General features: G+C 35.5%; 1 protein-coding gene across 1 annotated transcript; it reads left to right on the top strand.

Annotated features, from left to right (window-relative positions):
• The first annotated feature begins 12231 nt into the window (after positions 1-12231).
• On the top strand, positions 12232-15021 carry LOC112286248 (uncharacterized). Its single transcript, XM_024527965.3, has one exon. It carries the CDS (start codon positions 12959-12961, stop codon positions 14450-14452), a length of 1494 nt encoding a protein of 497 aa, XP_024383733.1. The 5' UTR covers positions 12232-12958; the 3' UTR covers positions 14453-15021.
• Positions 15022-17408: the final 2387 nt, after the last annotated feature.

The following is a 17408-nucleotide window of genomic DNA, read 5'->3' as shown; positions in this document are numbered from 1 at the left end:
CAGATTTATTTCTATTATGTATTATGTTTTTGAGTATTTTTTACTTTAACTAATAAAATTAATAACAGAATATGCTTGTTATTTCAAAATACAAATTGTTGACTACTATAAAAATACTTTTCTAATTTTAAAATGCAATTGTTTGCAAATATAAGCATTTACTTATCAATTCATTAGTGCACCTATAACAAAAACCTATTTATATGTATAATGTACACAAAGATGTTTCTTTTTGCTATTTCTATTTTATAATTATATTATTGATTATTTGGATGGTAAGTTATCCCTAATTTCTGAAGATCATTTAATTCTCATTGTAAAATTAAACACTAGATTGCCACTTCTGTAAATAAGCAAACTGAACAGGATACCTTGATCAACCAAGAAATAACTTGAAATTAAGAACGTACTTTTCAGTCTCGTTTTTAATAAATATATCTATATATATATATATATATATATATAATTGTTCTACATCAACAAATGTTTATCAAGAAACTTTTTTCAGATTGAAAATAATTTCTCTATGTGGGTGGTATTGATTTTGGTAGCTACGACATGGAGCTTTGAATCAATACTTGTACTCAAAAGGAGAAAAAACACAAGGAAAGAAACAACCAATAAGTTGACGTTCATCATTCGATATTTAATATCGAGAATTGAACAATCAGCAATCTTTAAAAAAAACTAATACAAAAAAATGGCAAACGAAGGAAGTTAACATGTAAGTTCGTATTTAGTGAAAATATTCATAAATGTTGTCCACTAAATTATAAATGTGTGGGGGTGGAATGACCCACCATCAATTCCTTTGCCCTAACGGCTATTCTTTTGACGAACTTCCAGCCACTCACGTGTAGACACGTCTACCAATTCTGCTATCACACCATATTTACGTCTTCTGCCCCAAACTCAATTCTCTTTCTGCGAAATTTACTCCCACGTGGACTCCATGTCCTCACAGTCTATCTTGTTATTTTTATTATTATTTATTATTGGTTATTATATTTTACTAGGTGAAATTCCTGCATCTCGTGGTGATTTTGAAGAATGAATAAAGTTGAATAGTCCTCTTCTTTCTTGTACAAAATATATAAAATTTAAAAATTTAAAGTCAAAAAGATAATAATAATAATAATAATAATAACAACTTGTGGGTTTGCTAATTCTAGACGCACTTGCTTTCCTTACACAAAATGTGAATACCAATTATTATTGATAATTTGATTGCCGGAGGGAAGTCAAAACATGTTCATGCAAAAATTACATTTAGCCATTCATATAATTTTTATTTTTATTTTATTTTATTTTTTTCCTTCTAAAGGGGAATCGTTTACAATAGAACACATGTGAATTTCCCTAGGGACTCTTTTATATCAAGAGGTACAACATGTCATGTGTAGCGCCACGTGTCAATCAGCAAATGACCTGGCAGTAATGCAACAGTAATTGCATTCATACTAAAATATAATATTATAATAATTTTCTTTCATCAAACTTCATCCCCCTCCCCCCATATGGATAACGTTCCAAATGTCTTATCCTTAGCCCAAGTTATTATAAACTCATGAAGGCTTTGTGATTGACGAGTGGCTTCAATTCCAGCTCTCCTAATCCACGATCATTGAACAAACATATATATATATATATATATACAAACAAACAGCACCGAAAAGCCAAAATATACAAATCAAGAGAGTTGTAATTATATCGGTAGACATCGAGCTGCCACTTGTGGACCCTTTTTCTCCAAACCAAGATCTTGGTCTTCAAGTAATAAAATTAAATGAGATGCGACAGTGTCAGTAATAATAAAAAGGTTCTTTTCCACGTGGCTGATGGATCCTCCAGATAATGATCCGAGCTGGATCTCCAGCGCAGCAAGTGCCACCTCGGATGACGAATTAGTCTTCAAAGCCCTCCCAGTTAGTTCGAATGACGGTGTGGGTAGAAAATATATTTTTCTTTTTTAAAAGAGAAGAGAAAAAGAGAGAGGAAAAAAAGAAAAGGATGAAGCTGTTATTGGTTGTGATTTAGGGTTTAGCTGTGAAGAGGAAATTATCAGAATGTGGATATTATTATTATTTTTATTAAAGAGGTGAGTCGGTCATCATCATACAAAACAATTCATTGACTATTGTAAGAAATGAGAGAAAAGCTGGTTTCTACAAAAATCTTAGTGTTATGTATATGTATGTATGTATGTATGTATATCTTTGGATGCATAAATTTCCAAATCCATAGTAGAAATTTTAGAAATTTTTATAGACACTCACATAATTGCACGATTTTTTATTTTTGAATTCATAAACCTAATTTAAAGAATCTCGAGGCTAAACAGTATTCTGATAAGTTACACACTACTGTCAAAAAGTTCCCCAGAAGAATCTCATGCAATTTTGTTTAATTGGGGATGTCGATTCTTTATTAACAGAAGAATTCTTTCATAAAAGATTTTTCTTTTTTTCTTTTTTGTTGTCGTGTTGTTAATATTGTAAATCCTCGAAGTTATGCTATCTTAAAGTTTGCAGTGTAATTTTCATATCCTCGTAATGACATATTTACAATAATATTTATAAAATAAATGTTTAATATAGTGCCATAATTTATAAATTTATTTTCTTAGCATGCATGTTTAGGCATTCATGAGTTCACACAATAAATTAAATAAAATAAAATAAAATTAATTCTCTATTCATCCATGGTATTTTTACTCAAAACCTGATTTTTCTTGGGAAATCATACATTACACAAGCTCCACTTATGTCACTATGGAGCACATGATATGTTGAAATCTATCATTGCAAATTTGATGTATCCAAATTCTAAGCATTCCCTGCTAACGTTTAAATTTTCAAAAGTTGTAATTATTCGATTTGCACCTTTGAAATTACAAGCTTCTTGTAATTAAGAAATTAGAGATTCACAATAGAAATTATAAATGATAATGAAAACACATGAAATAATCTTCTGTCTAAAAACAATGTGTAAAATTGTGAAATTTTGAGTACATGTATGCACGTAAGTATCATTTCTTAAAAACTAATACTATTATTTCAAGAAAAAAAAAAAAAAAAAAAAAAAGGAAGTTATCATATGATGTATGGATCATTGAAACAAATACAATTTTTAAAGTTTTAAAAAGATTTGAGAAAGGTCATTGTTACGTAATAGTTTTGTTTCTATAGCAATGCTGAGTCAGTGATAGGACCTGAAATAATAATTTAACAATTATGGCAATATCGAGTTATTTCATAAAACATTTATTGATAAATTTAGGGCATAATTAAAATTTGGAATTCTCATTTTTTACATTTTCATGAACACAATAATACATTCATACATGAATTTTATTGATGACAGTTGTTTATTTCAGAAAATCACCAAGATTTTAAAATAAATTTTTTCAAAAATATAATTTCCTTGTACGAGTGTAAGGTTGTATTTTTTGAACATTTAATTGATCATGATATTTTTAATTATGAATCCAATCTTTTCACTGAATAATTATATTGAGTTGAAAATATACACATATAATAATAACCAACATTTATTTTACCATGATAGTTAGGATACATTTTTTCACCAACATTATAATGAAACATTAAAAAGGAAGTGTTGTATATATATATATATATATATTTATGCATAATTTTATTTATATACATAGGAAACAACAAGGATCATGTTACCAATATCTCTAAATACCCAATTTTTAAATCTATGTTTTGCATGTTTACTCTTTCCCTATGTAGAATCATAAAGTTTGATCACATTTGCATGGTACCATGGGACCAACTAGAGCATGAAACTTACAAGGAATATCATGACTTAGCAAATCAATAACACTTTCTGTGATGAATAAAAAGGAAGAAGTTCTTTTTTCTCTTTTGGAAGTATGTGAATTGCCCTTAAGCTTTGAACATGGGCCAAGACACAAATTGATAATTGGTGAAATGTTGTCATCAGGGACGTACACATTATGATGGGCACCAATAGAGCGATTATGGGTTTGTGTAGACTGGAGAATAAAGTGGGAGTTGAGGAGAAGAAGAAGAAGAAGAAGAAGGGTTACAACACTAGAATGACTTGGAGATAGTGGTAGTGACACACATGTCCTTGTTGGTGAGCTTTGCATGTTCGTAACCTGACAAGCATAGAAGAAATTTAAAAAATATAATAATAATAATAATAATAATAAATGAAATACTCCTTACAAGTCCCTTACTGAAGGAAAGAAAGAAAGAAAGAAAGAAAAGAAAAAAAAAAAAAGCTACATACATTGAATCTTTGTGGAAAGGATGTATCCATGTGTGGGTATAATTTGTTCTATTATTATCCACCCAAAATATTTTTAATAACAAATGCTCAGGTTAGAAAATGTTTTCATAAAGTGTAAAAAGTTTTTAAATGGTATAAATATTTTGTGGTATCTGATTTAATTTGAGGTTCTCTAGCTAAATTTCTTTGTGTTGGTTTTGTATGGTATATTGAGCAAAACAATGCCTAGCTTTGTCAGTGATGTTCATTAATGTCCTTTTTTTCATGGTTTTGGATAGAACTGCTTGTTTTTCAAGACATTTTATTATCTTGAAGCAATGGCATTGAGATGTAATTAGATTGTTTATTTGTATTTGACGCGCCTTCAATAACAGACTTAGTGATATTAAAACCAACCACCTGAGCTCATGTTACATTAGATGGTTGTAAAAGAAGAATCACTCCTTTTATATTATTCTTAGTTGTTGAAGTATGTATTATTCCTTGTGATGTTAGTTAACACTGCTATCAAACATGGATAATTGTGTACAAATTACAAATATATTCTTGTTGAGTCATTAGAGTCAAAAATGTGTTGCAAGCATGTATTTAGACATGTAAGATACAAATTCAAAACATAAAATAAATAAATAAATAAATAAATAGTGCACACTCTTTTAGAAAATGAATGATATATATATATATATATATATATATAAACTAGCTGAATTGTATAGTTAGCTTTAATTATTTAATCATGTGGTAAAATTAAAAATAATAATCTTGAACTGTTTTCAAACTATGAAGGACTAGAAAACAGAAATTTGGAAACTCATTTTGAAACACTTCAGACTTCTAGTTTATTTATTTTGTTTGTTTTTCTGTTCATTTAGAAGATCCAATTGGGTTTTGAGCAATTGACTTCAAAAGAGTTATGTGGTAGATATTATAATTCCATCCTCAACTAGTCTATTAATGTGAGAAGTGAATTCAACAATCATTTTCATAAGAGTCATCATAACAATAATAAATTACAATGTTGGTAATATAAGGTATCTTCATGTCACAAGCCTGCACTCCATTGGCTCCATAATGCTTAGAAGGCAAGGAAATTTATTCATTCTAAACTAATTTCTAGAAAATTAAGTTCTTGAAAACATATTGGAAACATACCTTTTATCTTTACAGTGCCAAAAAGATATGTTGCAAGTAGGTGTATATATATATATATATATATATAGACACACATATTCACACACACACATTCACATTGAAAAAACTTTGGAATTTTTCCTTTGAATGGGAAAAGTTGAGATTTGAAAAGTTCACAATAAAAAAGTAAAAAAGAAAGTAAAAGCAAAAATAAAAGTTTTAAACGAACTTGAAAACGTTGTAAAATAGCAATGCCACATGCATGGCACAACAAGATGCCCAATGAAAAGGCTCTTGCTCTCTCTCTAGCACCAATGAGCACCAACAAAACAACCCCATCTCACACTTGCAGAATTGTAGCCTTGTTGTTCCATTCATTTCATGTCTAATTAGTATCCACTTACTAAATATAATGCACATGGGAGCACTGAAAACCAGCAATTCTAGAGTGTGATGAATTAGGAACCACAACTACAACAGCATTAACAACAACCAAGAGTTTGAGAGGGTGCGCGGAATTAGGGTGAGGAATTAGGAGCGAGAGAGGATCGTTGAGTGGAAATGGCGGCAACTTGGAAATAGTGAGGGGCGGTTAAATCGAAGGCTGACTTGGAAAGGGATGGGTCATCCGACGTGGCCAGCATGGATCCAACGCGGGCGATTGAGATCTGACGACGATTGTGGGGTCCTCTCCCCTGCCCTGCAAAGCACTGAACATGCCGCCGGGAGAGCGGGTTCACTTTTCCCACCCGGCCCTCGATTTCGCCTGGTGGACTGTTCCCTCTCTTGTAGTGCTCCCATTCCCCAATCTATTGCTGAGGGAAGTGAGAGGTTGAGACGATGGCAATGTGAATGAATGCGCATTCATTCTTCGATGAAATACCGCGGGTGGACGTTGAAGAAGACTGCCCCTCACACAATCAGCGTTCTGTTTCTTTTTGTCTTTTTTCTTTTAAAAATTAAAGCTACACTGTGTGTCTATACTGGAAGTGAGTTTGAGCGACGGTAGAGAATGTAGGAAACTACTTTGTGGAATTCATACTGAAAGTTCGTTCTCATGACTTTTTATTCTTAGCAACTTCTATAATGGATTATGGATGTTCTTATTATGCATCATACTTGTACACCTAAGTGTTCGGTGCAATGAATCTGGTCAAAACGTAGCAGTGTCGTTCATTGGATCTGGTCACTTTGGATGTTGGGACTTTGAAGCATTTCTTTCTAAAACTCTGTGTGGAAAAAACAAAACAAAGAATATGAAATAAAATCAATTTTGAGCATCCATTGGTGCAGAAATTCATTGAATGAGAACCTTCAGTTTTGTGCCCCAGGAAGAGATTTAGTTCCCTTTTTGAACCTGGAATGACCATCCAATGCAGTCCAAGTGCAATGAACCTGGAATATAAAAATTTCGTTCATCAAGCAGCACATTGCAAGATCGATGAAAGGCACATTTGAACAAACGAAATGAATTCGCGTCTACATACATTGTAACTTGAGGGAAAAACACACACATCTGGACCAGGTTCAAAGAATGGGGAATGAAGCATAGCAACAAACCCCTAATCAATGAATGCCGAAGAGAAGTTGACAATAACATGGAACGGGTACAAATCAGCCAGTGAGTGGTGCTCATTAGAACTTGCTGTTTGAATGATTGATTATTCCTTCTTCATAACTGTCCACGTTCATTGAGTCTCAACCAAATAATCGGTGCCTATGTCGGTCAAATTTTATTACTAAAAAAAACCACTACACTAGTTCACTACTTACCATAAATAGATTCCAAGATTGTGTTATCCATGCTTCTCCTCCATAACCAGATTCCTTTTAGATAGTTCAAGTTAGTAAAAATATCTACGTGAGAGGATTTGTGCATCGAACAGTTTACAGACATATATACATAAATGAAAAATCGACTAATTGACATTTGTTTAATTATTATTCGCCATTTCATTGTATTTTTTTATAGCAATACGACGTTTAATATCATGCATTACCACTCAAGGAGATTCAAAACCTGTAGTTACATGGATCGGTCTAGCACAGAAAAACAAGATCACAAAGTGAAAAGAGATGCCGAATGGCAATAAAATTGCAGAGAAAAGTTCCAGTATGATCAGATGCGTCGACGCTGCGCAGGACCAAGATCGCTCGAGTGGCGACATCACTTTCTCTCAATTTTAGAACACAAATTCAACAAAATAAGAAGAAAAACAAAGATTTAAGCCACCGAATACATCCAGAACTATCCTTTACAAAATCCTGTCGACCGGCCGTCTGCAATCAGCGGCAATGAGCAGCGTCGAGATGCCGCACCGATCTGCCAGTGGCGGCCATCGAGTCGCCGCTTCTAGTCTGCCGAGGCAGCAGGCATATGCTCCCCGAACCTACTTCCAGTCACATCCCAAGGCTCTGCACAGACAGATGACCATTCTTGAATATGCCAGAAGCATCATCCGGGAGCACAGCGCACCTGCTGCCCACACTGTCCGGGAGTGCATGCCGCGTGACGGCACAAGGCATCGTGTGCATAGGGACACCGAGTCCCCAAAGCAGCTCTTCACTTCACTCTCTCTCCCCCTCCGCCTGAGTAGATGCTCCGAGGTTATTCCACCTCGGCTTTGGGCTTTTTTCTTTATTTAAGTGGACACCAGACACGGAGAAGAGCAATTTTAAGGAGGTGAGAGTATATTTTAAGGAGGGGAAACCCCTGACCACTAAAACAAAATGGCGCAATGATTTAAATAACGAGGAAACTGTGTTGGAGATAAACGGAGCTGGTGTCTGGCAGTCAACTCACGACCATGCGATAGAATCCTCCTCCCCAAGTAATGCCAAACGGGTGAAGTCGACAAAGTGGATCATGCCATAAATGTCCTCTCTCCCCTCTACCTCGTCTCCACCTACTCTACGAGGAGGCATGGTCTAACCTAGGAATACCTTAAACAGGTTTTTCAGCTATCTCTCAGGAGGAGGGGGGTTGGATTTTTTTTATTTTTATCTTTTTTTTATCTTTTATTTTTATTTTTATTTTTTTTGGGTGGAGAAATAAGACCTTGATGTGCTTTACAAGAAAAAGAATTGAATTGCAGGAGTGGTTGAATTGATAAAAATGATCAAAGCAGTTTTAACATTTTGCCCCTAAGCTGAGTCATAGATTTGAGCAAAACCATCTGTAAAAACAGGTTAAACCACCACCTCCATCACATAAAACCATAGCTTTCATTGTTGTAAAGTTTGCCAATTGTTGGTGGACTTAGAATCCACTTAGAATCTTTCTATATTCTTCAAAGCAGTTTTGGGTTTGTACAAGCACAGTTTCTAACAAAGTCTACTAGTCGGTTCAAGGGTCTGACATGGATTAAGGTATTCCTACATTACACTCTCTAGGATACACACTCTCCAGATAATCAGGTTTTGTTTGCGTTACATCTGTGTAATAAAAGATAATTTACAATGCAATGATACAAGTGATAAACAAGACCAAAGATTATTATTATTATTATTATTATTCATATTTTTTTCATATGAAATGGGCAGAATCAAAACATAAATTTAATCCTGTAGAGCATGGGTTACTCAGGCAGTTGTCTACAATAATCTGTGTCTTAAATTGTGTTCAGATCCTGGAAGTACACCCTTCAATTGTGAAGTATGGTACATTGCAATGTTATATACATACATATACATACACATACATACACACTAGTGTGCATGGTTTTCACACAAATGGAAAGTTGTTTCATCACCTTAACTGCAGTTGCCAGGTAACACAATATTTATAGAAAAAACTTAATATGTGAACTCAGAAGATATACTGACTCTGAATATTTCCTTTCCAGAAGTCACTTCCAGAAATTTAACCACACCTAACTCTCCCATCTTGCATCCCATAACCCACACTGTTTACCAATTGTGGAGTTGTGGATTGTGCCCAAAGAAGCAGAGTCCTCATTCAAAGACTGATGTGTTACTTTAATGCTCCATGTTGTCATTGATAATGAGGGAACAAAGTTTGTGTGGTTGTGCTGAAAGTGCTGCTGAACCTTGAACCAGCATGTCTACATATATAAGACAGTATGCTAGATTGTGGGCTATGAAGCAAACACCCTGGATTATGGGAAGTTGATTCTTCAAGGAATATTCAGAGAGTACCATACTATATGTGTGTGTGTGTATATATATATATATATTGCCTTTATGATCATGCTCTAGCATTGACTACCATGGTAGGAACTTTTTATCCTCAAAAACGGTCAGATTACTTTTCCAAACTTTTTTGTTTTGGTGATGTCATGGTATCCAACATTAGGAAAATGGGGTTTTTTTTTTTTTTTTTTTTTTTGGCATGTTTTTGCAACAGAATATACTCAGGAGCTAAGTTTTCTCAGAAGTGGGTGGACATTTTCTGCTGCAGAATTTGCCCCCTTACAGAGCCTGCCCAAGCAGAGCCCACAGTGGAGCTGATACTGATCACCAACCTCCATAGATGAGCAGATAAGCAGCACTGTGACAACTTTCCACACCAGCATGAAAGTGCCCATGAGCAGAATAGAATGGATGTCTTACTCCCTCAAACCAAGAAACCAAATAAATGGCTTGCAAGATATAAATTAAATAAATAAATAAAATGTTATGAATGGAGCACTGTCCCATGAGCATTATGCTGCAGATGAAGAAGAAGTGCTCTTTCCTCACTCACTGAATGGAGTTGTGCTTGCTGATGGATGTGCTCATCACTATGTACCACTGTCCTCTCTCTCTCTCTCTCTCTCTCTCTTTTATATCTTAAATGACAACACCCTAGCTGTGCCTTTTTTTCTCTTGACAAAGCTTTCATGCCAAGCTATTATATAAATTCCTAATTTTGTGATTGTCTGGGTTCATGATCACCACAGAGTCCCAGTCATGATTCTGGCATGAGGCCAATTTTTGATCAGAAAAGTGGTTTTTTTTTTTTTTTTTTTTTTTTTTTTTTTTCATTTTTGTGTGTCATAGTGAGTCACTCCTGGTTAAGAAAAGATTGGCCTCAAAGTGTTGTCAGATTGTGACCCCAACAGACAAGGCAGAATATGACCAAGGATGCACATCCAAGTTCACAACACTTATGAAATCCATAGCTCTTGGAAGAAAAGAAAAAAAGTAAATTTGTGTCAAAATGAGTGAATACACAAACAAACAAACAAACAAACAATGCATAGATAATAAACAGAAACACAAATTGAATAAAGTGACAAACAAATAGGTTAAGGGTTTGACACACAGCCTTGCTACAGAACATAGTTGAAATGCCATCAGTCAACATGTGTTTTGTGTGAGTCAAAGTGGGGCCAAAATGGGGGCAAATCATTTTTCTTGTAAAGGGCCAGGTGGCATATTGTTTTTCTTTTTCTTTTTCTTTTTTAAAAGGGAGAGTAAGAAAAAGAACTCCCTTCATGACCATTGCTCACACAGATCTACAATGGCTCAATGGCACTTGGCACTGGTGATGTGGAGCAAGGATAATAGTTATGGTCTTCTCCTCTGAGATCTTTCTGAAGCCAATGCAGATCTTTGACACCAAGCTTTTGTTCCTCCTTACAAAAACTCTTATAAAAGAACCAGTTTGGCTTTTTTTTAGGTCTCTTTTGCATACAATTTTCTTCAACAGTCCTGATTATGTTTGCTGTGGTCTGAGAGCACTGATTCCCAACTTGCCTCAACTATGCCATTCATTCAGTGTGGATATCACCTCACAACTCAGAAAAGTGGGTCCCTTCATGGATGTATCCACCTGAAGGCTGAATTCAAGTAGGACTCATATTTCAATAATTGTACTGTACATTTCTTCTGTGGTCCCTCACCCAGAAATTGTAAAAAATTTTGGGAATTTTCCTGGCAAAAACATGTGCTTATTTTCAATCCACTGCCATTTGGGAGCTGCTGATAAAAATCAGGGAATGGTAACATGACCCATATCTTCATTGTGATTCAGTCTCATCCCAATTGGCTGTATCTAAATGGGTGAAAATTCTGTTGAAACTACTCAATATTATATAACCTTGTCTGCTGTGGGTCATTAACCTTGTTTAAGTTCACATTTCCACCTGTTCACTTGGTAAGCAATGAGAAAAACCCCCCAAAATTGGAGTATTATATTCTTCTAGTGGTACAATATCCAATTCATATTCCACAACATTGTAGATAATCCTGTACTGACATTGATGCTCCTGAATCACAGTCAAGCCATGAACACCAAACTCTCTCTCTCCCTCAAAAACCAATATGGATAGACAATGCTGATTATACTGTACCATGAAGGCTGTAGTACAGACTGCCCATACTGGAATGCACTGCCATTCTCATCATGTACAGAAGATCCACCCACATGTTGGAAAATTCTTCTTAATCGAGACACCAGATCTTAATTTTTGTGATTAGTGAGCACCAATGAAAGGATGAAACCAGCTGAGACAATGGACACAATGGAGGAACTGTGTAACAAAACATTATGCAAAAAGTGGAGCTGGTGGCTTTCCCACAGGCATACACATGGTAATCTATCTCTAAGTTCTCATTTTTCTAAATAAACTACACAAAAAAAGTTGAAAGATGAAGAGATTAGAGGCGTGTTGGCTTTGTGACAGGCGGCAAACCCAGCCGGGCGCATGAGGGCTGGCCCGGCCGCTGATTTCCTCGCCCGGTAACTTGCAGGGTGGGGTGAAACGTTCGGGTTTTGGAAACCACGGGCGTACAGGGGGTTCCATTCAACCGGTTCCGGGAGTTGCGACCCGTCTTCTCCCCTCCTTGCTGGTTTGCCTATATGACTTGGCCGCGCCAGTGTGTACGTAGTCGTTGTCACTCGCTTCCCCATTCCCGCTGTCGTCGTCTCGAGACATTTATCTTGCCTGTTGAGGAGATTGAAAGTGCTTCTTATTGATCACGTTTGCGCTTCGGCGTTATTTCATTTATATATATATATGTATATATATATATATGCATACATTTCAACTGATTTCGAGGCGGTGAGATCCATCATTCTTCTCGTACCAGGAGTTCGAGGGCATTGAGCGTGCGTTGTCTGTGAGGTTTTTCGGAGGAAGTTTTGAGAGAAGTTTTTGCAATTGTATGCCGAATCTTACCGATGGTTGAGTGGAAATGACCATCGGGAGTTAGGATTTTAAGGTTTAGTCTTGAATCAGGTTTCGCAGAGATGCGCAGTGTGTTTCTGCGGGTTCTCGTGTGAGAGAGAGAGAGAGAGACCGAGACAGTGTAAGTTAACTCGTTTGTGCAGATTATAGTTTCGGTGGATTAACTTGCTCGTTGAGGAAACACGTCGTGTAGAGTTGAAGTTACAGTCAGGCGGATGGGATGCACACCTAAACGGCCTTCATTTAGTCTGGCGAAGCATAGTTTCTTCGTGTTACCTTCGTTACCTTCTTCCCAGTTTGTTACTTCAAGCAGTAGGTGAGTAGCAGACGTGGAGAATGAGGAGTAAGTAAAGAGAAAAGTGATACAAATTAGGTGTGTCAAGTACTATCGCACTGAGGTTGTGTAGATTACCATGATGCCAGGCCTCATGAGTCTCAGGCCTGTGGTTACAGCTGCAAAAACAAGCAGACGGACATCAAGGCTGTCGGAGAAAATAGCGGAGGAGACAGAGCGAGCTGCACCTTCTGCAACAAAGTTGAAAGCCTCAAAGGTTCACCCTATAAATACGCGCGCCTTCCAGCCGGCTGCTATGATCAGCCCTCAGCTTTTTAGGGCCAAACAAGTAACGGATCCATGGCCCGAAAATGTGACAGCGCGGCTAGTAGGAAGTGACAAAGATGTGGAGAAGGTGAATTACAGTTCCAGTGGAAGCGAGCATGGGCCGAGTTCCAACTGCTTGGCTGCAATGGTACATGAGTTCATGGAGGAAGAGGAGAGAGGGAAGTGCGGAAGAGCCAGGTGCAACTGCGAATCTGGTACATGCGACGGTGATGCCCAGGCTTGCCTTGAAGCTGAGGATGCCAAGTCCAGCCTCGGAGGTGATCTTTCTGAAGTTTTGCAGGGCTTAGCTCCATGCGTCACTGAACAAGAAACTTCACTTCTAGTTGAGGTGATAAAAGCAATCGACGCTATTACTGAAGAGAACAGCACTGAAGGTAAAGATGAGAAAAAGGAGTGCGCTAGCATTGTGTGCAGAAGACGGGCCGTAATGAAGTACCTCCGAGGCCGCGGCTATAATGCCGCTCTTTGCAAGTCGCGGTGGGATCATTCGGGTAGCTTTCCAGGAGGTGATTACGAGTACATAGATGCCGTCTTTGCAAGCTTGGATGGATCTCAAGCAAGACTGATCGTTGACATTGACTTTCAAGGTCAATTCGAGATTGCAAGGCCTACTGCTCAATACAAGCTTGTGTATCAAGCTCTCCCTCCTGTATACGTTGGAACAACAGATCGGCTGTCGCAGATCATTAATGTGATGTCAGAAGCGGTCAAGCGGTCTTTGAAGAAAAAAGGGATGTTTCTTCCGCCGTGGAGAAAACCCGAATACGTGAAAGCGAAGTGGTTTTCTTCGTACAAACGGACTACAAATGAAGCTTCCCAACGTAAGCTGCAGAGGGATTCTGCTAGCTCCGGCGTTGTACCAAATATCTCCTTGGTTGCTGTGAGAAGCATAGATTGGGACAAAAAGTTCACAAGTGAGATGGAGCGTGAGTTTGCGAATGCGGGATCTAGGCTTATGATGAAGGAAGCTAAGAACGGGGTGGAGTTGCAGAAAGCTGCGAAACAAGCAGTTGACAGAGTGGAGGCAGAACTCGAGGGTGTTGTCCGTGGTGTCGATAGGTTTAAGTATCTTTCCACGGATGTCAAAACTGATGTTCCTAGGGAGATTCGAGAGATTGACAATACAGATTGGCAGCTACCCGAACTTTTGCCAAGACCTTCGAGGGGGCGAGGCGCATCAACAGGCTTGACGTTGGTCTTGAGAGAAGCGGGACTGATTGGCAACAATCGGATCAGCGACCTTGGAGGTGCAAAAAATTTCGACTTACCGGTTGCGGCAATGTAATCTGTCGTCGTTGTGACCTGGGTCTTAGCATAGCCTCGGTTTGCCATTAAAGTAGTCCACCTCGGCAATATATGTAAAAATAGTATATATGTAATTCTTAATTATTGTGCATATAGAGGCCAACTAATAACTAGCGCAAGCTTCCTGAGACACCATTTTCATTTGAAGTTTCAGAAGTCCGTCGGCAATCAGGTCCTCCATGCCAATGAGAACCTCAAGGAAGATTGCTAAGGGGTGCGCAACGTGAGTCGTAGGCTGGAACCCGTAGACAGTTTTAGGACTAAAGAGTCCTTCATGAAGCGTAGGTGTTTCTTTTCCTTTTGCATTAGGCTGGGGATATATTCCTAAAAATTGGTTCACATAGGGTCTTGAGAAATGTACTGGTTACCATGTGCAGTATCTTTGCTGTGTTGATTATGGAGTTACTCTAAAGGCAATATCTTTTACGAGTAAACTTATTCTGAAATATTCAACCTAACAATCCGTTTATATACCTGAACATACTACTGCAGAACCTTCTCATGTAGTATTTTGTTTTCGTGTATGCTCAATAAACCAAGTTCACTCAATTTTTTTGTGATCCTCTTACTATGCCTTCAACATGTTTTTGGTTACCGAACATTGATTTATGAAAAATCATATTAAAGAGGGATGGAACATGGTGAGTACCTTACATAACTCCACGATAAACTATAATGCCTGAATTTACATGTTTGCCCCTCTTCACACCTCAGAAGTCTTGTGAATGCTCATACTGCACAGAACTAACTACTGCTTCATTCAGGTTTTGCCTCTGATGCCGCTTTGCAACTTGGACATGTTTCCAGTTGAGAGAATCACTCAACTAAATCATGGCTACTGTTGTAGGAGGACCAGTTTAAATTGTGCTGTATCCACTGCAGATTTGAAACTGATTACGCATCTGTGATTGAAGGTGGTAATGGTAGCCAACATAGTTGTTTTGATCTCTTGGGTGTGTAATGGATAATTTTACAATGTTCTTAACATATCCTAGCCATTTGAAGAATGCTGTAACGTTGTTTCAGAATGCAGAAGTATTTTTTTTTTTCCTATTGGACCATACTGGCAACCAATCTCCATGTGGAAAGCATGACTGTCTTTACAGAATTCCAGTGCTGAAAACACCTTACAATGATGCTATTGCTAGATTTCCATTTTAGGGCCACTGTGCTCTGGAACTGAAGCCCATTTAATATTCATAAATAGTACAAGTCTCTTTTTGTTTGTAGAGTCATCTCCAGTATGTGTGTGTGTGTGTACACACACACACACACACACATATATATATATATATATATATATATATATATATCAAACGTTTGCTAATGAAATGTTTATAATTCTCCTCCGTCAAAGATAAGCATTTGCATGAATCCAAGGTTACGGAAAAAAAAAACATAACTTTCAGATTTCCAAGGTGACCATCAACCATTAGTGAATATTAGTCAAATCTAATTGTTTGTCAAAGTGCAACATTTGCATCTATTGACTTCAAGTTTATTTGGTCTTGACTCTTAATATGAGAAAATAAAAAATGTTATGAATGAGGGAGAAGTTGTTAACATCAATATTTTTGTAAGTTTTTTATTGCAATAACTTTTGAAAGAATTAATAAGCATCCATAAAAACTTATAAATAAGCAAATAAAAAAAAAATATTACACGATTGAATTAAGATTATTAAAGTATAATTGAAGCATAAATAAATTATTAAAATTAATATATTGTATGAATATATGATTTTATTTTGAAAACTGTAAATTGTGAAAAATTCTACAAAGCCAAGTTCAACCTATAAAAAAAAAAAAAAAAAAAAAGGAAAAAAAGAAAAAAGAAAAGAAAGAGAGAAAAAATAAAAAGAGGAAGAAAAAGATAGAGAGAGAAAAAATAAAAAGAGGAAGAAAAAGATAGAGAGAGAAAAAGAAAGAGAGTAAACATTTTATTTTTAAAAATTCAATCATAAAAGATAATTTTGTAAGCATCAATTCATTATGATATAAGTTGAAAAACCCAAAAGCTATAATGTTTAGAATATGATGCCAAAGCTAGTACAATATCATTCTATGCATGCAACCAATCTAATCATTTTTAGAATCTACTTTATTATGTTGTTATTTTAAATTTTTATATTGCATTAGCAAGGTTTCATTAAAAATTTAAAATAATAAATTTATGATTACTACTAATAATATTGAATAAATTTTAATAGAATATTATACTACCTGTCAAAGTTCTGAAAGATATTACTTTGATGGAATCTTATCAACAATCAACAGTGGTATATTTTGATATATTCATGCTATAAAATTTTATGATATTATTTATTTATAAAATTTTTAAATTATATTAAAAAATAATTAATTTAGATTAATTAATAAATATTATATCTAAAGAATTCTAAGATTTAAATTTATAGATTACAAACAACAATAAATCATATTCAAATTTCAGACTACAATTATATTTGATCTCAACCACTTTGTTTTGGTATAAGAATTTTTAGATATCTTATCTTTATATATTAAAAAATAATGACTTTAATTTATACTTGTTAAAATGATTTTTTTGATATTATATAAAATATATTTGATATTTATATTGTACGTTTAAGAATTTAAATCATGTCTACAATGACCATAGAATTTGATGTTGTATAAATATTAAGTGAATTAAGAAACTTAAACTGCTCTTTGACAATATAATCACATTTATTTATTAATTTATACATAATTTTAAATATTCTAGTGGTGTAATATTAATAATAATAATCAAAACATAATTAAATATCATATATGTTTAAGCATTTTTGATTAATTTAATTAATATAAAATTAATTATTTTTAGTATAAAAAACGTAAATAAAAAATATATGGAAAATATTTACTTCACCCTAAAATTTTAAGATTTGTTTATCGTATTTGAATTAACAAAAGTTA

Source organism: Physcomitrium patens, chromosome 9, assembly GCF_059467195.1.
Source record: "Physcomitrium patens ecotype Gransden chromosome 9, ASM5946719v1, whole genome shotgun sequence".
NCBI lineage: Eukaryota > Viridiplantae > Streptophyta > Bryopsida > Funariales > Funariaceae > Physcomitrium > Physcomitrium patens.
Note: the sequence above shows the minus strand (reverse complement) of the source record. Positions and strands in the feature narration are given on the sequence as shown.

What these genes read in the sequence shown, in the direction of transcription:
- LOC112286248 (XM_024527965.3), top strand. Translation starts at nt 12,959, where the DNA reads ATGATGCCAGGCCTCATGAGTCTCAGGCCTGTGGTTACAGCTGCAAAA.